Source organism: Cardiocondyla obscurior, linkage group LG16 (assembly GCF_019399895.1).
Source record: "Cardiocondyla obscurior isolate alpha-2009 linkage group LG16, Cobs3.1, whole genome shotgun sequence".
NCBI lineage: Eukaryota > Metazoa > Arthropoda > Insecta > Hymenoptera > Formicidae > Cardiocondyla > Cardiocondyla obscurior.
This window is the reverse complement of record NC_091879.1, coordinates 3,969,113-3,996,475: the sequence shown is the minus strand read 5'-3', so window position 1 is coordinate 3,996,475 and position 27,363 is coordinate 3,969,113. Positions and strand designations below refer to the sequence as shown.

Genomic DNA, 27,363 nt, shown 5'->3' with positions numbered 1-27,363 from the left:
AGACAAGGCCGTAACTCGTTATTGGATAATTGAGCACTCGTATTCGACACTGTTACTCATACTCGTATCTACGCGCGATGCTCGCCGCGGCGTGATGGGTCTACGAAATAATAATTCAATCTGTTTAGTGCCCTCCCCCCCCCCGGCAACAAAAGCACTCTGCAAACAAGACGACGATTTCAGAAGCGCATTACGGCGAAAGCCTCCCGGCGTCGGTGAAGCAAATCAGGCCGCGCGCGGTGGCGTTGATACATACCCGCGATATCTGTAATTATCTGATAACGTGGTAACATCCGTCGCGGCCATGAATGTTATTTTTAATCGTAATTCAGCGATGAATATTTCGCTCGGTCGTTTAAGGCTCGCGACTCTCGGCCAGCTGTTTGCCGTTTCGCGCAAATCGGCCGCACGCGATGAAAATTATTATTCGACATAGCTGCTTAATTACCTTTCAGCGCCAGATTTAATTAATCGGAATAGCGACGTACTCAAATACGCGTATTCGTAGAAGTGGCATTTTTTTTTTTTTTTATTAACTCGTTCGTATTCGATGCGGCTATGCTGAATATCGGATAACAATATCGCGCTCGCGAGATAGACTTATCTTGAAATTAAAGACACTCATTTAAACGCGATACTCGATCGAAAACTTTTAGTTAATTGCCTTGCTCTTGGTTGCGATCAAGTGGCTAACTTTGATGTGACTTTAGCAGTTAAAATGGGAAACAATGCGCCTTGGCATTCAGGGAAGCGCGAAGGCGGTGGGCGCTCCGGCTTCTTCGACGTTTCAGCGAGTAAAGAGGATAATTATTACAACGTTTTAGAGAGTGACGTAACGTTGTTTCCCTAGTGGCGTTACCAAACGAACCGGAAAATAGGACGATTGCCGTTTCCTCGTTTGAAATACGGTCGGCGGAGAGCATTTCGGTATTGCTTCCGATCGATGGGGAAAAGTTCTTTAGATATTTAACGAAAAAGTGCCTTTCCTTTTTAAACTCGGATCTAAAAATGGGTCTGATAAAAAAAAAAAAAAAAAAAAAAAAAGGGCATTGAAGAGCGCGAGTCTGTTGCGAAGGTATTAATTAATTAATATACGCTCGTAGTTTACTTTATCCTTGACATGAGAATTTATTTTGCATCACCGCGAGGAAGTCTATCGAGCAGCATATGCGTTCGATTATGTTTCTCTTTTTTTTTTTTCCAGCTCGCGTAACGCACGCAATTTCGTAGCGCGTCCACGGATCAATCGATCGAACGTTTCCGCATAGCCATATTCATAAAATGCAGTGCACGCATAAACTACTCATTAATGCAAATTTGTCGCGACTCGCGGCACAAACGTGGGCGCGCTCGGCAAAACAATGGGGGACCGACCGTGAACGAGAGAATCGATATCCGAGTGTCATTCCGTCATCGGTTGACATTCACGTTGCATTCGATTGACGACACTTGACGGCCGCTCCCGCCGCTTCTGTTTCGCCGATGCGTCGCGCATCGCATCATTACGACCCTAATCAAAATGATACCACGTCGACTGCAATTGCAACTGAATTTTCCCGTGTTGCGCCAATCGATATGTGTTTTACTTTTTTTTTTTAACAATAACGGAATATTCAGAGTATTTATTAATATATTAATTAACGAGCGACAGATTTGTTTCGCGTTGCTTATCGAATTTCCTTTTTTTTTTTTTTTTTTCCCCTATGTATAATTGAATTACGAGAAAAATATTGTAATTTAAAAATTTATCTCTCATAATTAAATTGTACAATTCAATCAAGCATGTGTTTCACGGTTTTCAATTCATGCGTGATTTTATGTGGAGTCAATAAATATATTTTGCTACGAAAATTAACCCATTAAGCAAATTTCTTTCCCTTTGTTATAATATCTTTCCAATGGAGACAAATATACATTTATTGTACCATTAAATATACATCTGGTATTATTAATGATCGAACCTGCTGCGTATTTAATTACAGTTACTTGAATAATGATGAAATAAATCAATTAAAAAATAATATTTTTATCAATTAAATCTAATACTTGCAGCATCTGGTACAACTTTTTCTACTTGCGTCGAAACGTCTTCCGCGATCATATTTTTATTTAATAGCCGGTTTAAATCGTTATACTTTAATAGAAAAACTAAAATAAATGTTAGGAAGCACTCTCATGCATTTCTCGAGACGTTCGAGAAGTCCTCATCTTCCACGCTACATATCTCGCAAATATTAGTTGCGCAAAAAAAGAAAAAAAACAAAGAAAAAAAAAAGGGAACCCGTTAGCACCGTTGGTCCGAACTGGTTTTCCCTCGCCCTAGCGCTTACTTCGCGGCCAAGAAACGCGAAGACGTCGCGACGGACGTTGCAGTTAGTGGAGCGTGCACCCGTGTGCACCACATCCGGCGAAACACGATGAAATAAAAAAACCGCGGTCAGTTTCAGTCAACAATGAAACACCCACAAGGAACATGCACCGCTGATCCGCCATTTATATTCTAGACTTCTACAGACCGATAGCCTTTTTTCTCTTTTTTTTTTTTCTTCCTCTCTCTCTTTTCTAAGTAACGTTCAATCTCGTTTCTAACGGGGATCCGAAAGTTAACTTGGTAACTGCTCATCTTGGTGTAATATTTCGTTTGAGTTATACCGTAGCCCACTTTTAACGTGCAACGATATTCAGTACGGTTCTCGAAAGACGCGAGAAAGTGCACGTACGCGCGGTACGGCAACGAAATTTGCACGCTCGAATTACGCGAACTCTTTCGTATAACAATGAGCCCTTAACTACCCGCGAGAGAGTCGCCGGTGGTTCTATTAGCATGTAAATGAAGGAAGTTGAGTAACGCAAATCCGCGGGCGGGGTTTGTGTGCATTTGGGACGCGTCGCGCCTCGAAATAAACGACGCGGAGGGATGGTTTGCGTGCTAGAAATCTGTGTATTTCACTTTTCCGTAAGCTATGACGATGGATCAAGTCGGGCGGCAGCTCGCGGCGTTTCGCGTTCTTGCTTCAGTAAACTGCTTTTCGTACCGCATCGTTCGCCGCGGCTAGGAGAAAGTGCAGCTTCTCTTTTTCCCCTCGCCTATCTGCGCTCTTCGCAAGTTTCTATGCACATCCGAAGCGAAAGAGACTTTTGCGTAATTAAACTTTTACCGATTGCCCGCGCAGCGTCCTGATTTTTCGAACTTGTAGGCGTTATTTTTCTTTTTGGGTTTTTTTTAAATTTTTTTTTTTAATTGTACAAGAGTATAATATAATTAGAAAATGTAACCCGTAACTTTGAAGTCTGAAGACAAGTTTGCGAGATTACATCTAGCAGACTTGTTCAGATTCAGCAAAAGGGGAATGTTGCAATAGTACCGAGATATTTTCCGTACACCGAGGTACACCGAGGCAGATTTAGCATTTTCTGCGGCGACAGCGGCTAGCGTACGTAATCCTAGGCGACAGAAAAAGAGGATGAGAGAACGGGGAGAAAAAAAATCATCGGCAAACCGGCCGGCGCGGTACATACACGCGGCACGTGTGAAACTCGACGCACAACGACGCTAAAGTCGCGTTCGCTAGCAAACGTCGTACCTGCTTCTCAATGTACAAGCGATTTCTTCGACGCGGAGGATATCCGCCGCTGTGACTCAGAGCTCGTCGTAACACACATCGGCATTTAAAAATTACACTAAACTTTCTACTATCTCTCGATACGTTTCACGTTCCGGAGAGATGAACGGGACACAGTGGCCCAATTCGCGGCCGGGAAAAAGCTTTTCGCGACGGAGTGCGGAAAAGCGATCCAATCAACGGAAACAAAGGCAGCAAGATTGATGGAAAATGCATGCTTTATATGTTCTGCTTTTCGTGCATGCTGAATCGTCATCGAATGAAAGTGTGGTATATATAGTTTTACGTAGTTGCGACAGATCAATTCGGCACAATAACGGCATTCGCTGTAACGGAAGCGATACGAGATGAGGCAAAGAGAGAGAGAGAGAGAGAGAGAGAGAAAAAGAAAGAGAAGTGCGCTGGCCTTTCTATACAGTTAAAGTTACAGAAGTACTTTTCAAACTTAAACATTTTTTTTTTCTCTTTTTTTCTTTTTTAATTACACATTAACAAATCGTCGCGGCGAAGTTTTAATAAAGAAAGCGTTTACCGACGTACGCAAATGGCAACGGCGTAGCGCAGACCGCGAAGCATTAGGTTCACAGTGACCGGGCAGCGTTTGGCGTTCGATATTTGGGTCACGGTAAACGGCGGGATCCGATATCCTAGACCTAGACGAAACATCTAGAATCGGCGTTCAAAGTTCCTGCCCGCGTGCACAAAGAGATGCGCGAGCAATAACGGAACATGGAACTGTTGCGCGGCTAGATTCTGTCCCCGAGGCGAGCTAACTTGTACTAATTTAATTGACAAGCCTTGAGGTTGGCCTCCTTTGGTGCCACTGACTGGCAGAATGATTTCCGCGAGCTGGCATCGCAGACGCTCGTAGCTTACAAATCCGGCGCGCATGTACCGTTCAGATGACTAAGAGTGCACTTTGATGTTTCTCGCAGTTCCCGATTTCACCCTTTCACGTGATAATTAATTGGATAGAGATGTTCGCGAGCCTCTATTCATCTCCTCCTCCGTGTTAAATTTATTCCTGCTTGCGCGCACCGTGAGAGACATAAATATATACCGAACATCATCGCGGTTATTCCGAACAAAGAGAATAAACAGAATGGATTACAGATATTTTATCGCGCGCAACGTTTTGCGAACAGGAAAGACGACGTTTTCATACGTTTGCTACATATTTGCTTTCGATGCCAACGGAATAAATTCTTCGCTCCTGATACTGCAGGAGAGTTTCAATCTCTTTTATGTACTTTGCCTGGAACTTATTACAGTCTCAAGGCTGATGTATAATTTGTTTCGGCGTTACTCGTTGGAAATATATTTAAATAATCTTACTTCTTTATACCGATAGAATCGCCTCGTCGAATATTGTTCTTAGATTTAAATATATATATTTTTTTTCGATAAAAATACATTTATTTTAAATAAGCGATTTTTAATAAATTAAATATCTGGAATGACCGACACGCCGCGTTAAAATTACGTCTTCACTCGTAAAACGAAATTACGCTTTTTCGATTCAACGGCGTTGCTTTATGAAGCGTCACTTACGCCAGTATTTGACACTGTGCCGCAGACTACCTAGGATATTTAATAGATACTTTGGACACGCTCTCTTGGGAGCCGAAGTAATAAGGAATATGAGCGAGCTCGCCGTGACGTGCCTTGAAATAAGGGCGATAAAGCGGAACATCCAGTTTATAAAGCTAAGCGAGGAACCATTACGTGTAATATAATCATGGCAAATGGACAAAAGAGAAAAAGCCGGTCAACGTAATTTTTATCTTTCATATCACATTGCATCTCATGCATCGTTATGGACCAGCTTACTTCGCGACGCAACATCTGAGTTTTTAAAATTCCATGCGACGCGGATTTTCAATGCCGCATAATCGAAACCGCTCCGGACGGCCGTGGGGAACCTATCTTTTGTTAGCTAAATTACGCATTTTTTTTTTCCACACACGTCAGCGACAAATTATACTTTCTACAATTGCTTTCTACGATCAGAGTCACCGGCGCGATGCTAGCACGGTGCGTTCGTGCGGCAAACGAGGCGTTGAATTACCGGAACGCATCAGCCTACATATTATAGAAAATGAGTAATCGCGATCGAACTTCGGTACGACTTCGTCTTATTTACACAGTCGAAGCAAAACTGTTTTACGTCTTTAAGCGCGCCTTGCAGATTCCGATTGTGTAAAGAATAATTCTTTTTTTTTTTTTTCTTTTCTTTTTGTGAGAAGTTTCTATTATTCTCTTTACGAAAATGGAACGGCTCGAGCACGGCTGGTTGAATAGAAAGAAAGACTACCCGAAGATCTGTTGATCATCCTTGACCGACTGTACAGCATCTTTATACAACGCTGGCTAACGTAAGATGAAAACATTTAATAAACCTAGAGCTGCATTGCGGACTGGAGTTATGTTATATTCCCTAAGGTGGCAGGAGGGGTCGTAAACGAGGTCATCCTCACAATGTTGAAAATTGCGTTTGAATATACGTATACTCGAGCGAGAGCGGTATCCATTCCCCGAGCTTTTAGCCGACACTTTTTCTTTGAATATCAATCGGCGGGCACGGTACCGTCGACATGAAATATTTATAGTTTATCATTCGCGAATATTTTATCTTTTTCTATCGGCGGGCTTTTTCTATCGAAGCTGAGCATTTTATTAATAATTATAAAACGGTGAAGTGACGAATGTATACTTGTGCAGTTTTAACACGAGCTCTTAAAACGACATTGTACTTTTTTTTTGTTGCAGATTGAGCGGGAAGATCTTATCGGTCAGAAATGACGCGAAGAAGAACGTTCGCCTTCGTATTAGGAGTATGCATAGGTGAGTTTTAAAATTAATTTTTTAAATTAATATTTAAACTTTTCTTATTTAGGATAAATTATTTTTAACAGCGCGCGACGTTTTCTTTTCAAGAAATTCTACTTCGCGTGCGTTATTAGATTCGGGCATTGATTATAATTATTTATTTGCAATCGAGTAATCTACAGCCGAAGGCGTATTGCTGTTTCAATTACCTTTTGAAGCTTTCGGTTAGCGATGAAGCGGTTAGGTTGAGGTAGGTCAGATTTGCCGTCCGACTGTCCGTCCGTCCTTCCTTCCTTTCCGTCCTTCCCTCCTTCGCGGCAGTATTCCGGATTATCCTGACATCTCGTAGCACACCGAATCACTGGACACTACACTACACTGCTCTGCTTTTGTTTTATAATCACCGTCACTGATCACTAAAGCTGACACTCGCGAGACGAACGCCCGAAAGACTGACGGATTATCGCGGCGATATTTTACGACTGATATTAAGCGCGACGAACGATCAGCTGCTGTCCGAATTTCCACTCTCGATATTCGTAGTTGTCCATTTCCACCGGGGATTTTGCTCGAATCGTCCTCGATCTCGGCACAGGAAACCACTTCGGGATGTAAAACGATGTCCGAGTCTTTTCTTCTTCTTCGACCGCTTCGGTCAATTCCCGTCGAAGGCACGAACGTCGAGGATTTGTATCAAGAGGCGAACGAGGCGGATCGCGATGTTAAATGTTCCCCGCGCACTTTGTCTTCGTGATGTTCCTCGAGTCTCTTGCTCGATACGGGACGAGAGTCGCGGCCGCGATGAAGAAGGCGGGAAAGATGCAGATCTCACAATGGCGGTCGACGAAACTTCTTGAATGCCGGTGAAAAAGATGGCAGGTGAAGCGGGATGGTATTGCCGAACATGGCGAACTTTAGGTTGGTCGCCCCGACCGTTGCGCCCTCTTTTTAACCTTTGCGTTCCGGGGCACTTTTTCGTGGCGTGAAACGAAACGCAGAACGATCAGTGGAACGGCCCAGCGATACAGTAAACGATCGTTCGTACCCGAGCCGACAAAGTCGGCACTCGTTTGTAGGCAAAATTATCCTATTCGCGGTCGAAAGCACGCGTAATTGCGGAGCAATAATAAACACGTCCGTACGCCCGCGCCTCCGCAACTAGACTAAGATGGCCGTCAGAGATTTCGGCCCTTCGCGGGAAAAAAAACTACCGTGAACATAGTGAGACAACCCGCTGAATGTCGCTGAAAAAGATGGCGGGTGATGCGGAGTCGGTAATGCCGAACGTGGCGCACTTATGATGATTGGTCGCTCCGATCGTTACGTTTTCCGCGTAACCTTTGTATTCTGAGGTACTTCGAGACGCGGAACTAAGTACAGAACAATCAGTGGAATGGCACAGGGTACGAAAAACGTTCGCTTGTACCCGAGTAGACGACGTCGACGCTTGTCCGTAAGCGAGATTATTTTATTCGCGGGTGAAAACACGCGTAATTGCGTAGCAATAATAAACACGTCCGCACGCCCGGGCCTACGCAACTAGACTGAAGTTACAGTCGAAGATTTCGGCCCTTTGCGGAAAAGAGACTACCGCGACGAAAGTGAGACAGCAATATGTCCGTTCGTCAATTGAACACTGTATTTTTCACGATGAGAGTCCGTGTGGAATTGTCGAAGCGTCGAGATCAACGGTAAGTAAAGCAATTAAAAATACGTCCTCGCGGTAGTTTCTTTTCCTAAAAAAAAAAATCTAACAATCCGAATATATTTCTGTTCCTTAAAAAATGTTTTTTTTCTTTTTTACTACACAGAATATATTAATGCAGTAAAGCGATCGTTAACAGTAATTCGCAATTTTTTTTAAATAAAATGCTATTCTCTAATTATTCAAGGAAAAAATGGAAAATAAATTTCCAAGCAATTTATAGACGCTATTTTTTTTTTTTTTTTTATACCGCACGCGTGACGGATTGCCGTGGAGGAGAATAAGCCAGCATCTCTCGGCTGCATCCTGTTGCATTGTATAAACGCGTGATGTAAAACTTGCCAATCGAGGTGACTGCACCAAGTACTGTTAGGTCTGCTGCAACGAGCCTGCTTGCATGTTAACTGTAACTCGCAGTTTGTCAGCAAAGTTTTTCCATCTCAGCCTCGAGCGTCGCTTTTCGACTCGCGAGGAACATAACATAAAACGCACTCTCCGATCTAAATCCGATCTTTTAATTTTTTTCTATTTGCATTCCTTCGGAAGGATCTTAAGTCTGACAACGACAACGTTCCCGCGAGTTTAAATTAATTACCTGGAATTAACGTTCGCGAGATAAGCGTATCTGAGCCGGTGATGCAATGGATAATAAGGTGGTTATAATAAAGTAATTACTTTGACGATGTTTCCGACGTGGTGCAACTATTTTTCAATTACGAATAAAGAAATCTAAACAGTCTAGTCCGTCTTTTTTAACACCGTTGCAGTAAAAGAAAAAGAAAGAAAATAAATTCGTGCGCGCGCGTTATTTTATGCGCATTAAAATTAACACTTTCGCGAGTGTGCACTTACGTGCATTGTCGAGCACAATACCATACGATCAGAGAACAATGTGTAAATTCCCAGTAATTACGTTAAAGGAATCGCGTGTTAAGTAATGAGCTAAAAGACATCTATTATTAAAAGATTTGTACGCCGCATAACTAGGTATACCGTTCACTCGACTTGCAGCGGAGCAATTATTGTTTTAAATAAATGATACATTTCCAACGAGTGGTGCAATTTTTCTGAAAAAAAATAAAAAATATTCTCAGCGCCCTTCGGATAAAAGTTACCGAGGTAGAAGTCAGGTGGAAGACTTTTTACCGCGAGTCTACGCCAATAAAATAAATTTATCTCGGCTTCGACGGCGGTGCTCGAAGTAACCAGCCGTCTCGTATCGACGTAAATCAGCAAAACACGAGGACGCATTCGAAGTCACAGCATAATTCCGAGGTCTGTTTAATATTCAAATGCACGCTCTCGCCGGCGGTCGCGCGAACGCTTTCAATTTGCAGAACGCGAACTGTATCGCAGAACCTCGTGAATAGTTTCGAAGGAGCTCGCCTCCGGTAATTCCATGGACAACCGGTTTTTCGAACAGTTAAACGCCTTGTCTACGCACGCTACATTTTTTTTTTCTTTTTTTTTTTCTTTCTTTTTTTTTCGCATCGAGAAAAACCAGATCCTGCGGTTGATGAGCGCGCGAAGCATTTCTGTTTTCGTGCGCCAAACCAAAGTGCTTGTCAGCATATTTGTGATCAAAAATAAAAAAGAGAGAAGAAAAAGAATATAAAATAAACATTGTAGTCCTAAAAAGATAGGCGTGAGCTTTTTTTTAAAGTTACAAAATCGAACTGCGCTGTTTCAGGAACTTTGCTGCTACTCTTCGACAATGCGGCGGCGGAAGTTACGGAGGCGTCGGCTATCGAAAAATCTGAGTCTCAAAAAGTATCGACTTCTCAGGAACTCACGAGACTTCTGACAACAGTACCTGCTATTTATCAAAATCGATCATCCGCGGAAGAAGATGGAGAACGTGCCGAGCTGACGAATCGAAAAAGTCATGACGCGGATGATAGATCACGGCAAAGTGTCGTTAACAGCGCAAATCAGGATGGAGAAAAGAATGACGTAACGACGCGTGGAAATTTGCACGTAGAAAAATCGAGCGACGCGCTGGAAAGTACGTCGCCGGATGGAAGCAGAAAGCCGAGGTACGGAGAGATCGCTGAAGGCCCCGGGAAAAGCACCAGCACAAAAGTCGTTTCCGAAGATCTCTTCAGGCTCTCGAGTAAGAACGAAGTAACCGAAGAGACTGCGAAGCTATCTTTTAACGATTCGAAGCAGGGCAGCAAGAACATAGAAGATGACGCGCTTCAAGAACCTCTCAGCCGTGAGAAATTCAATACGACCAAGATCGTGTCTCCGAATACAAAGGAAAACATTGTCAACGAGAAGTTAATCGCGAACGTTACGGATATTTTGAAGACGAAAGAAGCAGGAGAGAAGTTCTCCGTGAAATATGAAGAGGAAAATGACGTAGCTACGAATAAACAAGAAATATCGACCGTCAAATCTGTCAAGGATCCTCATTCGACGACCGCGAAATCTACGCCGGAAGGCGCCGTCAGACCCGACGAAAAGAAGGAGAAAATGATAAAGCTCGATCATAAGGAAGTTGTTTCGAGAAAGGACAAAAATACGATCGTGACTGACTTGGAAGAGGAAGCGGAGGATCATACAATGGAGGCACATGATCGTGAACCGACTACGATGCACGGTGAAAATTCTTCGGGATTTAAAAAAGGTGCGAACGATCTAGGAACGACTGCGTCCGAAGCACTTGATTTGGAGAAGAACGATGAAAAGCGGGACGAGAAAACCGTCTCATTAGCTAATGACACTTATGTCAACTATAAAACTGTGACGGAGAAAGATCCCAAAGCCGGGGCGGGAAATTATTCGGCCGACGTGGATGAGTCGCGCGAAAAAGCCGATCCGAAAGACGAAGTAGAAATCGTTAAGAACGTGACTCACGCGTCAGTGCTGAGGATCGTTACCACCGCGAATGACACCGTGAAAAATGATTCTCGTGCCAATGAACTTCAAGAGGGAGCCGCTAATGCGAAGGATGAAAATTATCCTGAGCAAAGCGCGGATACTTCTCTTTCTAACGTGACTACTAAGAGCGATGTGGAAGAATGGAAGTCAATAGGAGAGCCTGAAAGCCAGGTGAAGCTGCCCGAAACGATGACTCAGAGCGTGCAAGCTGAAGAGCGTACCTCATCCACTTTCGAAACCACTCCCGGTCTGCTTCCGCAGGGTAGAACTATTGGCTTTTCCGAAGTTAATAAATTTCCGAACAGCGAAATAAAATCCGGAGCGTCAATGAGAACCGACGGGAGACTATCGGTCACTCAGAGTGTGCGAAACAGCACGGAAAAAATAGAGCAGAGGCCTTATCCGTATTTGAAGTCCAGCAAGGAGTCGCTTCAAGTTGTAACGGAGGCTAATTTAAAATTGAAAAAGAAAAGCGACGACGCCACCGAGGAAACTTCCGCATACGAAAACACAATCGGGAGAGGAGAATCGGAAAAGAAGCTCGTCGTTACAGAGCCGTCGGTTGTGATAGAGAACAGCATTCAACAGCACAAATCGAACAAGAAAAGTGTAAACGAATCCGCAAGTTCCACGACGAAAAGCCTTTCTTCTTTGACGCCAGTGACTGCGACTCCGATTGTTTCGATCGATGCCGAGCCGGCGAATAGAACTTTTCCGGAAGAATTTAATGGCAGCGTGAAGACTACGGAAATGAAACGCTCGAAGTCAAACGAGAGCGACGCATCAAGTGCGAAGGAGGAGGAGAAAGTGATTGTGGATAGAAACGAAGGCTACGATGTAACTGGAAATGGAATAACGGAAGTGACTCCAGATGGCAAGGAAATGAAATCACGTTCTGGCGTAGCGACAGAATCGTCAGCGTTGCATACCACGGAAACGAATACATCTAAGGCGACGTCTTTGAATACCGACGTTCAGATGGAACCGGAGGAAGCTAAGATGATCCGGTCAACTTTTGTCGTTACTGAATCCACAAGTTCGGTTCCGTTGGATAAAAACGCGACGACGGAAACGAACAAGTCTAAAACTTTAACGTCGCCGGGAGCGGAAACCAATACGTCTGCTACGACCTTTGAAAATTCTACGAGACCGACGCCGAAGACGAACATTACGCTGCAACCTTTTTTCGGCGTTAATCAAACCACCGAATCCGTCTCCGTCACTTTAAATCCTGACGAATCTTCAATTCCGACAACGACGTCCGTCGAATTCGAGTTCGTCAGCCTCACGGAGGTGGGATCGTTGGGAGCTAATACGACGGAAAGAAATATCGAAGGGCGAACTTTCGAGGAACAAACGGTACCTTCGAGGACCACAATTCGAGATCCGTCCGTAACGAACAGCTCGACGGAAGAATCGGTTACCGCGACGAAATCAGAAAAGTCCACCGAATTTCCGATAACGACCGAAGATGGGACTCCGACGACGAACCAAATATCGGATATGCACAACGAAACTACTAGAAATCCTTTAGACGGCCAGGATATTTCTGTGAGCAATAGCACGGAGTTGACGAGGAGCGAAGTTACCGTAAGCGTTATTGATTCCACCAGTGCCGCTATCACCGACGCAGCAGCAGCCTCCGGCGTTACTGAGGATCCTTTAAAGTCTAAGAATTCAAGTTTCAACGTGAATATCACTGAGGCGTCCGCTCCGGGCACGACGGAACTTTCCCCAAATATAGGCGTCGGGACAACGACTAACATCACGAAGAGCCCTTCGGCTACGAGCACCTTAGAGCCGGTAATACCTTGGAATACGGCGGGCTTTACGGAATCACCTGATGAGGAGATAACGGAAAGTATTCAAACCCTGTCACCAGACGAAATTACACTGTTGGTTAAATTAGTTATCGAGGGCACTCTGCGTGAGATTTGCCCGAGGCTGCAAGATCTGAAGAAGGCGCTCGCGGACGTACTGCGAGACGAGCTGAATAAGTGAGTGATTCGCGAGATTTTTATTTTTTATTTTATTTTATTTTTTTTTTTATTTTTTTTGCAAAATAAACGTTTAGATTGACACAAGTAAAAGATAAAATTTGATAACGTATAATGTACATTTTGCAGGCCCGTGCAGCCGAGACAAATTATGGTCTACCAAAATCCTTGTCCCGAGCAGAACTCATCACCGACGCCCACGGAAGTTTCCCTAATCTCGATTCTGATTTACGTCGTCGACGAGAACGGCAAGTTCGACGCCGGCATGACGAAGATTCTACCAAGTTTGCAATACAAGGTGTCTCCCAATTTCCCAGTGAGAGTAAGTTGAAAACGGCGGAGAAGGTCAAGCGCGGATTAGAACATTGTGAACCTTGTACACACCAACGCAAGTCCATTATGATAACTTTTGCTTCGGCACTCCTGGTGTAAATGTAATCTCTTCGATTATTACCCTCAGAATCGTTTATTACTCGCGAATACCCTTCAAGTTTAATTATTATTATTATATACAGTCGCAATTATCGAGAGCATACTTTTATTAAATTTCTTTAGGTCATTTATTCTTTTCAGATCCACAAGGTTCTTCTGGTACCGGAAGCGGACTCTGGAAACGCGATAGCAGTGGTTGTAGTCTCCTCCGTGGCCTTTATTTGTCTGGTTCTTTTAGCTGGCCTTTTGGTAAGCGGTTTTATTACAAGCGTTTAAAAGCTTAAGAGATGTTTACGCATCATATTTAATTTGCGGCGATTATTCGGAATTCTTTACGTAAACGTACGCGTAAAAAAAAAAAAAAAAAAAACTCCGCGCTGTAGAAACTGCTTGACGTGTCATTTAATTCTATTGTCATTAATTCAATTTTCGTTCAACATTTTCGCAAGAATTTTACAAGCTTGAGTCGTTCTTATTTAAGCCGTTCTTTATATTACTTTTTTTTTAGAGATATCGTACTTTGCACGCATATATTTTCTTGTTTTATTTTTTTATTTTTACGTTCATGCATCGCGCGGTATGTTATTAAAAATTTGAAGCAAGAAATACTAATATTTTAAGATGACAGCTGCGCAGGTCCGCGAAAATCTATGCTCATTGACGTAATCTGCTGCTAAATCGCACTTGCGATAAACCTCTGCTCACGGGAGGTTTACGTTACGTGTCGGTTCGTCTCCGTCCGTCCATCTGTCCACACTCATAATTCTCTCGCAGTGTACGTAATACGCTCATGATAACATGCCTGTATATATGTTTTCATCTGGGAGATGAAAAACGGTGTTCTCTCTTCTTTATCGCTGCGGATGACGAAGACAGAGAGCCGTGCACGCGTAATACCTTGCGGCACAAGCGAGTTCTCTTTTTTTTTTTTTCTCCTATTTTTTCTCTTCTCTTCTTGCCTTGCGATAATGGCGGCTTATTATGCGACTTTTTCCTTTAGTTGCGCTTATCTCAGCGTTTCGTTTATTTGTGTGATACTACGCATTGTACACGGTTGCGGTCCATGCCAAATGCAAGCTAATTATTTCATAACGCGCGCAAAAAAGTCTCGGCTGAGGATTTATTTTTGTTCCGTACGAGGAAATCGAAAGACTTTTGCAAATTGTATTATCGCGTAATGGGTATTTCCATTTGTGCGAGGATTAAGAATAATAAGAATATAATTCAAGTCTTTAAGATGCTGACAAGATCGCGAAGATTGTAAAAAAAAAAAAAAATAAGAGAAACAAAAAAGGAATTATTACGTTGATATCTTTCGCATTACGTAACTTCGATGTTGGAACGTGTTCCGCTATTATTTTGATAATAACGATCCTTACAGAATCTACTGCAACGACGATTTCTCCGAGAACTAGTAACATTAATACCGTACTAGTACAGCGTGCGATAATTAATTTTAATCAACGCGTAATGCAGTCGTGTAACGCCAGGCGAATAATCTGTACTGCCCTAACTTAACAAATCAATTAATATAGAAGAGAAAGAAAATTACTGCAGCGTTAAGAAATGCAACGGTACTGTCCCATTTTCGAAATTGTATTCCCGCCGTTGCAAAAGCAATCTTTCTTAATGAGCGAATCAAGTAACTCTATTAAATCGGCAAGTTAAGCGCGAGAGCGGCGTTTCAAGCCGCGAGAAGGAGTCCAGGCGCATCTTTAGAAAACTAACAGCTTTATTCAATTATACAAAATCGATAGTATTAAAATTAAATCGTCTTATTTCAAAAATAAGAACGCGGAGACCTAATTATTGCCAAATAAATCGCGATGTTAATTTATTCTCTCGCTTGGCTCCTTTCGAGCAGCGAGTTTAAAGATTAATTTAATTTTTATTATTTTGTACCATTTAATGAACGATATTTATATATATATTTTTTTTCTTTTTTTTTTTACGGACAGGAAGTACGATGCGAGAATAAATTTATTGCTACACGTAAAGGAATATAAATAATTATATTTTTTAAGAACCAGGCAGTACTCGAGAACGTCTTCTTGCCGGAAGAAATGAAATGTCATTTGCGCACGCGGTTGTCCAGCCTTGAATGGCTGATTAGATTGACTAACAAACGGCGCTTCGCACTTGATCAGCGTCAACGCGGCGTGTCTCTTACGGTCTTAGCCGTGCATGCGAATGACGATGTCGAAACGGCCCGTTGTTCGTTACGTGTCTCGAACGCGTTATTTCATTTCGCTGACCGTCGCGAGATTTCCTCGATCTCTTTTCGGATATGTCGGTCATGTGGCGTAATTGGTAATACGCGCGTCGCGGCTTAATTGCAAAAAAATGGGCTTATCAAAATGCACGATTTAAAATTGCAATTCTTACGTTCGATATACGCCGACGATCGTTAGCTTCGACAAAGGGCAGATACGACATTTTCTGCGACGAAATCGGCTAATAGCATACGTGATTCTAAACGGCAGAGACAGAGGATGAAAGAACGGGGGAGGAAAAAAGTCATCGGCAAAACCGGCCGGCGCGGTACATACATGCGACACATGTGATTTACGTTCAAAGGCGGAAAGAGGAAAATTGTCTACGCCTCGTAATTGATCTTACCATAAGAACGACCGCTTATCAAATATTAACGAAGGGAAACAATCTACAGTAATTACCGTCGATATGCTAAATGCTTAAATTAAATTTATAAATCCGTGGCGCACCTATATATCGTTTGTAAATATATTTTGCACGCTGCCGAACTGCAGTTTTTCATTCAGTGCATGGTCTCTAAATTAACCGTCACTGCATTTCGGGATATCGTGAGTATATGTAGATGATGTTACGTACTGTTATAATTATAAAGCGCGAGTGGAGTTGCAAAGTTGCGAACAGTAAGAGGCTAGTTTTTGCCATTCGTTTCGTCGAATGTAACGGCCCGTCTAACCTGAGTTTAACTGCTTGCAGTTCATAATGAGAAAGAGGCAAACGAGGTTCAATTATGGAGAGCGGTGCCGACCGGTATCCTTGGATGCATATAGCCTCGACAGCGTTTCGGCGTACAATAGCGTGAGGCGCAAAGGTGCGGCAAGATCCTCGAAGAGAAGTTACGGCAATCCAACCTTCGAAGATTCGGTAAGTTTGAGAAGATTGATAGCGAACTCTTTCGGAACGGTTTGAATTTATCATCGCGCTGTTAAAACGTTGATCTCGGGTCTAACTGCGAATCTATGTACGCACTTCTACCACGACGATGCATCTTTTTAATAACACATTTTCCTAATTCATTATAGCAATAATTTTCCTTTCTTTATAGCTGTTACGTGTTACAAAAGTGTAGATCTAAGTTAATTGTTCAGGTAAATAATTGTGTACGAAAGAATAATACTTTTTTTTTTTTTTTTTTTTTGGAAGAATGTAGCAAACGAGTAGCATATTAAGCTTTCGTAGTTTCGGACGGCAATTAAAATGCATTAGCTCGCCCCAGCGAATAAGAAATGCTTGGGCACCTATTTAAATTTTCCACCCTACGCTAGAATATATTGCGCGACGGCACCAAAGTACGTGAACGCGTTATAAGCTTCTGATTTATTACGCTTTATTAAAGTTGTCCAATACCTACGTGTATAAAGTTAAATTTCTTCCAGCTCGAACGTATTATCTTGCTTAATTCAATTTAGAAAATTGACGTATGCAAAATATTTCTTAATCGATATCGAGTAGCTTCCCGTGTAAGCTTCGGTCAAAGGGAGGAAAGGTAGCCGTTCTCTCTTTCAGCGAGCGCGAGCTCTCTGTGAAAGGCATTCTCTTATTTCAGAGCGCCATTCCCTCTCATCCCCTTAACTTCGCCGGACTTTCATCTTTCTGTAACGACGTTAACGCAATCACCGAGGAGTTCACAGGCATACCCCAGGTCTCGGCGAAAATAGACGAGCTGCCTCCAGGCGCGGAGCTAAAGAACAGGTACGCGAACGTGATACCACTCCCGGAGACTAGGGTGCCGTTGCAGAAGGTGAACAACGACGCCTTGACCGAGTACATCAACGCTAGTTACGTGCGGGTGAGTAAGACGCTTTGTTTCCGCTGATCTCGTGGACGTAGCTCGTCCAGCAACGTATCTCGCTGTTAATAAGGAACCGCCTTCGTCGTCTCGAGCGCGGTATCGCCGTTCGAGGCTTTAGACTTTACTTCCCCTACGGCGTTTGCGATACGAAACGTAATATTATACCCTGAGCTCGAATTCGATCATGACTTACGGCCGGGTCTCGAAATTACGGACTTCGTATTACCGTACAACGCGAATCAATTAATTAGCGAGTCGACAGGGACCATCTTTACGTGAAGATATGTGGCCTACTTGCGCTCGTTTCATTTTTACGTGAATTACGGGCGTATTGTATCTGTGTCATTAGGATAAGCGAGTGTTTATATGAGATCAGATTACGTCAGCCGTGTCATACATAACGAGTGTTAAAGCGTTAAAGAGTGTAGCAAAGCGTTTTTGCGAGGCGCGTGGGAAAGGAATATTGCATAACGTTGCCGGGAAAGTGAGCGCGTTGTAGCCTGGTCGCTGGGAACGTGGATGCGGAAGCGTTAGGAATTGTTTGCGGAATATAACTGGTTTGTCTTTTATCCTCGATAGCTTTTACAAAACGGGGTCAAAGAGACTGCGTTTGTCTTGGAAAAATACCGCGGCGCTTCTCGCACATTTTAAAGGCTGAAAGTACCATTAATAAAAATAATACTCGAAGAAGACGTACGTGGAATCGTTTTTTCGTTGCATAAATCGCGAGGGGACGTCGCGAATTTAATCTATCGTGCGCAAAACGTCGTAACGATTTACGCGACGAACAATTTTATCTAATAAACACAATGTGCATGACGAGGGCATGCAATTTTCAATTTATCGCTTGGGAAATTTTCACTTTGTCGTGAGAATAAAAAAAAAAAAGAAAAAAAAATAAGTTAAATTAATAAACCAGAAAAGAAAATTTTATAAACAGGTAGAGTCGCGATTTTTTTTTCCTCTTCTAAGTATCGCACAGAGTTCTTCGCCGCTCGACGCCCTAAGGGCGCAGAAAATCCATTTATCTCGTACGAGCTAAGACGCTTTTGCGTGGGATTTGATAGGAACGGACGAGATTTCCATTAAGAACGAATCGATCGATCAACAAGCGTGCCTGATGGTATCGCTTCCGCCTTCGGATTGCTTCATATTACGGATACAATCAAGTCGCCATTCGTAACGCTTCCACCTTACACATGTACACATATGTACGAATATATATATGTATATGTATAGGATGTGTGCGTGTGTGTGTGTACATCTTGCAATTACGGAACGTACAAGCATTAATGCGCGCCGAATGTGGTCGATGGAACGCAGCTTGACGTGTAATTAATTTCATTTCATTCTCCATAAAATCGCAATAATGCTCTGAACCACGATTGCGCGTTTCAACAGAACAGTCATTGTTTAAAATAATTATTTACACGACATTCCGATTTTCTAGCTTGTAATTAAAAAAAGAAAATTAATTAATTAATTAAAAATTATTCTTTCTTTTTTCAGGGGCCTAAGAATGCCATGAAGTATTATATCGCGTGTCAAGCGCCAATGGAATCGACCGTAACCGACTTTTGGCGGATGATTTGGGAGCAGCAGTGCAAGGTGATTATCATGCTGACCGATCTTGTCGAGAACGAAGTGGAAAAATGTACGGAATACATTCCACCGTCAGAGGTAACGGACTGCCATCGACTTTACGGTGATTTCCAAGTTACCTTAAAGAAGCGGGAGGCTAAGGAGAAGTACGCTATTTCCACACTCCATTTAAAGGTGAAAATGATTTCTAAGTATATATAAACTTAATGATCTACGTAGAAATTCTAGCGGTAATGGCACCAAGTTAATTAGCGACAAACGTACGTTAAGCAGCAGCGATTAACTAAATATATTTTGCAGAATCTGGAGAACAATACGTTCCGAGAGGTGTTCCACATTTGGTACCTATGGCCGGTGAGTGGCGTCCAATCGGACGGTACAGGCCTAATAGCGGTGCTTCTCGAAGCGAGAGCACTCCAACGAGGTGGCCCCGGGCCCATCGTGGTCCATTGTAGTCCCGGCACAGGACGCACTGGCACTTTAATAGCCCTCGACCTAGGAATTAGACAATATGAAATTACGCGAACCGTGGACGTGCCAAGGGTTGTTTACACCATCAGGAGAGATCGGGCTGGCGCAGTTCAGACCAAGGAACAATATGCTTTCATATACAAGGTACTGCTCAAGATTCTATCAATTGTTGTACGAGGATGCACGTAAATGCTCGTTCTTATTGAACCTGATTTAATTACGTAAATTTAATAATTTATAGACTTTACAAATAAATGTTAATTTAAAATGCAATGTTTCTTTAAGGCACTAAACTTGTACGCGACAAAACTCGCCGGCGGCGTGCTAGAGTCAACGTGAAGCAGAACTTTTGCGAAAATGGACATCAATTGAGGAGATGCAGCTGTTTGGTTATCAAACAGCGTGTGCACGTGAAATCGAAAGAACCTTTTCCTCAAAAAGGTTTTCACATTGATAGATAACTGTGCAGACTGAAGGAAATAAACTACGAAGATGCCAAATATTGTCCAATTTAAAGACAGTATTTTAAGGTTGGTTCAAAATAAAAAATAAGAAGAAGAAGAAAGGACTTTTTTTAAGTTACAAAATGAAATGGTAATTAAGAAATAAGTATAAAATACGGTGAATGTGTTCTGTTAAAACGCTGAATGGTGCATAATGATGTATTGGATTGCGAAGAGCTAAGCGTTATCTATAGAAGAACATAAAATTAATTTGTGATATGTGAACTCTTAGATTACTTGTAAGTTTGCGGATATTAACATGATTCGTTTCGTTTTGTGTGACTGGTAATGTATGCTAAATGTCTAAGATCAAAATAAGAAGCGAAACGAGTTTAGTTGCAATTTTAATATCGAGATTAATAAATTTTGTTTTTATTTCTTAGCAATTTTTATATAAATGTGATGCTACTTTTGAAATAATGCCAATGAAATACTCCCGTTTGAAAATTAATTTCTAAACCAAACTCTACGTTTTTTATTTAATTATTTGAGGTTTTACGTATATTTATTTGAGATTTAACACACATTTATTTATGTGTGAATTATATCTATTAATTTTTTCAAACTTTGAAATTGAAACGCACATCCTTATTTAAAATATTTCTTGACAGCATATGTAATTTGAAAATTCCAGCTCACTTAAAACGAAAGAAGGTTTGAGCCTGATACAGACAACAAAGAGATATTTTTTTAAACATGCACGCAGAAATAAAAATTAAGTAGCTTAAGTTTTGGGCGAATTGTAAGACAGTTGTACTCTTCGAGTATGTAAAGAGTACAGTTGTATGTTAAATACTGTGCGTATCTCGATACAAGCAAAAAGGTGCGAGTGTATATTATTATTTTTGGTAACACATTTATTTTGTAATAATGCCTAGGCAAAATGGTTTCTGATTTTTTTTTTCTCAAATCAAATATTTTATCATTGTTATTGTTATTGTTGTTATCATTGTACAGAACATATCTCAATTCCGTGACACATCGCTCTCTATAATTGTACATATGTAGAATCTAAATGGTTATTCCGACAATTACGTTGATTAATCGACTTGAGAGATTTTATTTATACATAGTAAGCGTTAATCGTTGATTCCTAGGCCGTGAAATACTAACGTTTTTCCTTTTCTACGAGCCTAATTGTACGGACTTGAAGTGAATGTCCGTCCACAAGTGCAATGTACCAAGTGTATTTAAAATTTAGTATAGCTGTGTTAAAGATTAAAGAAGTGCAGTCTGTATTATAACCCCTGTATGTAACAATTCAGCGAAGACGTGACGCAATCGACTCTAACGTTCCGAGTTAGTGTGAGAGTAAATTATTAAAGGATTAATCGTCAATCCAGTGAATTTTATTTATCCGATTTTATTGCAAATTAATTTTAATTCTTCATACTGTTAGAAATTATTTTACTCGGGCTACAATTTCTTATTCCACTGATAATTAATTAAACGATCGATCGTTTGAACATTATTCGTTACTGTAATAAAAGTATCACAGTGATAGTCTGCGACATGATCGAGTTTATAGAAAAATTCGTAAGTCAAATTTACAGAAATATATTAAGGAGCATTGTCTTTCAGATATTACATGTTTAAATGGCGCATTGTATGAATAACATAAATATATTATTCATTATTATATGAATTATATAACTGCGATAATGCTAATTAATTTATCATGGCTGTATCTGCGATCGTGTATTGTGATTTATAACTAAATACAATTATATCGAACGATGCATGCGAAACTAAGAACGATAATTGTGTAAAAGGACTCGATATTGTTGTAACATCCTGACGGAATATGAAATATGAAAATCGATAGGCTAAAATCATGTTGTATCCAGCGTTAAATGATATAACAGGATTTACAAGTAAAATTTATCTAACAGCCAATTCTGGAAGACATATCTTGGATCACAATTATATGATAGATAATATTACATATAGAAAAATGTTGAAATTTTATGTATATTACTTGACAGTGGATGTTGTACTAAGCCAAGTCGAGATGTAAGCATAATATAATTAAAAATTATAAATTATATTCAATGAATCATAAATTTATCTATTCCTCACATTAGATTTACGTATTCTTTTTTGACGGAAATAATTATCGCATGTATAGAAGGCGGCTATGTTTTCGTATTTTCAGTGTCTGTCAAAAGCTGCACAATTAACGTATTATTTTTAACCGCGATAATGCACGCGCTAAACATGGGCCGGTATTTTTTACAGATGTGAAAAAGGGCATACGACGTAAGAGAAGATGATAATGCGTAGAATACATCTGTTATTTATAAAATCCCGCGGTTTAAGTAACGTTGTCAACTTTGTGCATTAACGTTTGAATGCAGCTGCAAAAGAATTCTTTCCTTATAAAAACGTCCCTATTACAATTTTATTATTAAAAAAAAGAAAAGAAAAAGAACATAAATTCTTTGCAAAATAAAACTAGCGGTCACTCATGATGTTATTAAAATTGATCTTACGATTAGATAAGGGATAAGATTAGATAAATTTAAAATTCTATCATAATGTATCGACCACATGTTTAATTTATAAATAATTGAAATAGAAATGATAATTTATAACGTTTATGTTAAATGTGCATTTGCTGAATTTTTTATTTTTCATCATTAATCGCGTTCGGCATTATCATTATCACGATCTGAGATCCGAGGTTTAAGTAAAATCGTCCCTTTAACGCATCGCAAGTCAAGGTGTTTAATTACTTATTATAAATTATTTTTAAGCTACGTGGTGCGCGTTTGCAAAAAGAATGTTCTTCGGCAATTGGGTAAGTCCGTTCATATGGATTAGGTTTCGCTTACTTCATCCTTATGGCAAACATTGGTAGGTATGTCTCGACGCGTGGCGCTCTATCTATCGATCGACTATGTTTTCTTCGCAGCGGTTTTACCCCATCCAGCACACTTCTTGTGACGTATCCCGTCACAAGAAGCTTTTACGCCTCTTCTCCTAACGGAGCGGCAATAAAGAATCTTGAATGTGACACATGTAAGAGATACCGATACCTTCTAGACATTCTACAATAATCGAGAAGACATAAAAATATTTATTCCCATGGTAAATTAATTAAGTTAATTAAAAGTTTTCGTTTCTTATTTGCCTCTCGTGGAGTTAAAAAAAAAAAAAGAAAAAAATGTTTTTCTATAATAATTATTTAATTACTTTAATAATTCAAAAGGAGGACGATTATACGAAAAGAAGATGACGCAGAAAACTATTATTTTTGTTATCGCGATAGTGGAGATTAATTTTAACTCCGTGTTTTTTAACGTTAGTTAAGTCGCAACTTAATTGGTATCCTTGACTATTATCCCTGTAAACCACGTTTCATACAAGTGAGGACGAGCGCTTCGGAATCCCACACCTTGTCGCACTCCAGATGGTCTACAAGATCGGTTGGATTTGACTGGCTTTAACTGGATCGTGGCTGTTGGATCTCGAGATGTCCGGGCTTATTCACACCTATGCCGATTGCGTATATTCGAGAAATAATTGTTTGCAGAGAACGAGCGGAGAGGCGTCCCGGTCTTTTCGTCGAAAATTATTTAGTTTTGTTCTCGAAAGTGAAACAAATTTCACGGATAAGAAACGGAGGAGAGAGAGAGAGGGGGGGGGGGAAAAATTAAATTTTTTTTTTAAAGCAAACACGATGACCGGCCATAAAGACAGTCACTCATTGCCTTCGTGGAGACACCAATTACAGGCAGAAGTTCGTGGAATCGATTGCAATATCCATCCACGACGGCCGAGAACCAAGCAAGGGGTGGAATGGCACTTGGCCTCATTGAAAGGATTACCCCCTTTGTTATTTAATCGCAGATGTGTCATCGATTTTCCGCGCAAGCCCATGCCTTGAGCACGTGCATACTTCCTTGAAGCTGTCTTACGCCATCCACGAATTTTCCGCGGTATTTTAATAATTTAGGTGACTCACCGGCGTTTGGGACAAGCTGTGACACACGGCGAGCGAATAGAATTTCCGTTCGGTCGCAGTTAATTCAAACGAGCAACATTTATTATACAATTGCAGTCGCGGTAATTATTTGAAGTCGTCCAAGTCTTTTGAATCGTCATTCAAAGTCAGGCCGAGATCCGCGAAAACGTTTTCGCGTTCGCGAGCGGGCTCGACGGGCCTTCGGGGTAAACGCCGATATTTGCGGTAAATAAATAAACGGATGTTGAAAGCCCGGGCCAAGTTTGACAGCATTTAAGTCAAACCTCCGTCGGTACCGGGCAGTGCGCCAGTATCTTCGCCAGCGCAATAACGAAGTAACACGTTGAAATTGATAAAGAGCGCCACGTTAGAGAGCCATAAAAGTGTGGGTTATAACAATTTGGCAGTTGACATAATATTCCGATTTATCAGATCAAACGGTATCGGCCTTATCTCTATAAACACGTCTGTTTCCTTACGGATTGAAGAAAGACCTAGCTGTGGCCTCCACCTCGCGCGGCGTACGGGAAATTCAAATAAACCTTCCAGTAGACCCATTTGCCGCTTGTATTCGTCATAAAATGCTATTTAATCCCGACATGCAGGCGTATTGTAGAAAATTCCGTACAGTAATACGTCTTTCTTTTTCTTATCTAATCCTACGCCCGTACGTTATCGGGACTAATAGTTCTCGCGAGGTAGCCGGTGTACGTACACTCTTAAAGTCAGTCATTGCACGCGAGCTGTCGAATTAGATGTTAACAGAAGTCATTATCTCTAAGGCATATACAACGTTTCGCGAGTTGCAACGTCGAAAGAGTTACGTCCAAAGAAATACCGAGCGCGTGATTTAGAAGCAATCATGCCGCACTCGCATGGCCGATAATTAGCGTTTTACCAAAGCAAACGAACGGCACGGTCTGTAATGGAACTGAGTCGAATAATGGATTATTAACGAATACGATTATTAAATGCAGCAGCGAAACGGAATTTATCATTTAACTTGGAAACTGATTAATTTGATGAAACTTTTTTAATATGGACTTTAATTTTCATTTATGAGTAATAAACTCGTACGATTTTGCGCAACTGCAAAATTGTTTCGCACATCGGATATTGTACGATACTAAGAACTATTTCATTAATTATAATAATTTTAACGTGCAAGTAATTTAAAAGCACGACGGTGGAATTAATTTCTATCGCGTGTTTCCTTATTATTTTATTTATTATATTGTAATATATATTATTATATATATTATTAGTTATTACTTGAAGAAGTGCATTTAAGACTGTGTTACTAAAATAAAAAATTGTTAAAGGGCAACAACAAATAACGATGCAAAACGCAAATATAAATTAGCATTGCGTCACGATGATAAGGGTTCCTATCTATTTTTATCTTACCGTTTCTTTGTTAAAAACGTAAGTCTCATTAAAGTTAATAATAGATGTTAATACATCTAAATTTGTATTTCTTTTTTATTTTAAGTATACCTACGTTACGTTTGCATTAATCAATGCGTGTCAAATATTTACTTGGCTAAATAGTCACACATGCCACGAGCTTTCATAAGTATGATCTATTAGAAGATACTTATACAATTTAATTATAGCTTTCAACAACAGTTATTAATCTAAATCCAATTTGACGTTACGGCTGAAAGTGTTGAATTAAGGATGCGTTTCTGTCGAGCGAGGGATAAAACCGCGTTTTTATTTTTATTTTTCAACGTAGGTGTATTTCCCCCCCAAAAAAAGTAACAGATACTGTCGAAGGATGTCTTATTGGTTTTGTACAATATGTCTTATCTGACTAAACGTCATGTAGACATAAGTACTTATCATCGGTGTACACACGAGAAGCATCACCATCTGGCAGACTGCGAGGGAAGGAACTGACCTAATGAATTCCGCCTGCTTTATTTAGAATCCCCTCGAAAACGCATAAAATCCGCGCGTGCATCTCGGCGGCCATGTGCACTCCGTAAAACGGATGTAAACTTGAAGAGGTTTACGAACGTCTTGCATTTCCTGCCCCAATTGCAATCCTATCGAATAGCGTGCCCTCCACGCTTTCAAATTTCGAACGAATTTAACTTTGCGATAAATAATTAATTCCCTTTTTTTTCTTTTTTTTTTTTTACGATTAGTTCACGATTTTTGTATGTAACTTTTAATCACAGAGCGGGAACTAATTTTTATAGAAAATTGATAGGAAGTAACTAACATTTGTGCGCGAGATAATGGCTCTTAGAATTGTTCTTGTTACTGTAATAGTAATCGTAATAAATTACAATTTTATTATCACAGGTAGAATCTTTAGCACACATATAAAAGTCAAATATAAATTCCAGGGAAACGACGCAACGCGTTATGAGTTAATTATTACACATGTGATGTAATGTAAAGCTAGCTCGCTGTTCGCACTCGGTGTAGCAAGATCCCGCGGAATGTTAACGTACGTTGTACATACGTACGTACAAAAGATGCGACGATGTAAAAGATAAGGCGAGGTTTCATTAAATTATTGACTTCCTATTCGAGTCGTGATTTAAGCGATTAGATAATTTTTCCCGAACGCGATCTCGTTTCATCGTTTTTCACATATCGACAGGGTACTAGATTTTTTTATTTTATTTTATTTTTTTTAATTATTTATAATTAACAATGAATATTTTTATAGCAATACATTAACAGCCTGAAGTGTTGCTGACTAAAACTATTTGTCGGCTGTTTGGAAAAATGTCGCGTCGTTCGTCAATTTTACCTCAACGTGTTCTCACTCGCGTTTGATTTACAGAGTACCTACTCATTAATCATTACAGTAATTGCAAATTGGCAATTTCGAGTTAAGGTGATGCAATTACAGCGATGATATATGTGAAGCGCGAAAATTATACTTGAGACTCACATCCTTCATTCAGTCGCATAACTTTTTAGCGTATACCTAATTCATAAGTTACGTATTATCGGATGAAAATAAATCATAAAATATATGTAGAACAATAAATAATATTATAATAATTATATTGGATTTTAATAAACAAAATGTGTTAGTATTTTATTTTAAATGCAGCCGCAAAAGAATTAATATACCTACGATATTTATCGGCACTTTATTTCAGTTACACAGTCTAGGCATTTTTCTGCCTCTATTAAAAGGAAATTAAAATTCCCCCGTCTCACAGTTTTCGCTAAGGAGCTCTCCAACAATTGTAAAATGTTCTATCATTAAATCGTTATTGTCACGCGACAAAATAAATAAAATAATTAAAAAAATCGTTA

At 40.5% G+C, this 27,363-nt stretch overlaps 2 protein-coding genes across 4 annotated transcripts in view; one reads left to right on the top strand and one right to left on the bottom strand.

The window, feature by feature from the left end:
• LOC139108808 (cyclin-dependent kinase 4) overlaps window positions 1-8,494 on the bottom strand; it is a 52,623-nt gene extending 44,129 nt beyond the window's left edge. For both annotated transcript variants that reach the window (XM_070667403.1, XM_070667402.1), the window contains exon 1: window positions 6,662-8,494. The gene's annotated coding sequence lies outside the window, so the exon portion shown is untranslated. The remainder of the gene's footprint in view (window positions 1-6,661) is intronic.
• LOC139108800 (uncharacterized) overlaps window positions 1-22,155 on the top strand; it is a 32,597-nt gene extending 10,442 nt beyond the window's left edge. Inside the window, exons 2-10 of one of the 2 annotated variants that reach the window (XM_070667387.1) lie at window positions 6,393-6,467; window positions 9,848-13,037; window positions 13,167-13,359; window positions 13,593-13,718; window positions 16,437-16,604; window positions 17,287-17,529; window positions 19,042-19,308; window positions 19,435-19,749; window positions 19,891-22,155. In XM_070667387.1, the coding sequence (XP_070523488.1) occupies window positions 6,422-6,467; window positions 9,848-13,037; window positions 13,167-13,359; window positions 13,593-13,718; window positions 16,437-16,604; window positions 17,287-17,529; window positions 19,042-19,308; window positions 19,435-19,749; window positions 19,891-19,944 (4,602 nt within the window). In that variant the 5' untranslated portion in view covers window positions 6,393-6,421 and the 3' untranslated portion in view covers window positions 19,945-22,155. The remainder of the gene's footprint in view (window positions 1-6,392; window positions 6,468-9,847; window positions 13,038-13,166; window positions 13,360-13,592; window positions 13,719-16,436; window positions 16,605-17,286; window positions 17,530-19,041; window positions 19,309-19,434; window positions 19,750-19,890) is intronic. The other variant, XM_070667389.1, reaches the window with a different exon arrangement.
• Window positions 22,156-27,363: the final 5,208 nt, after the last annotated feature.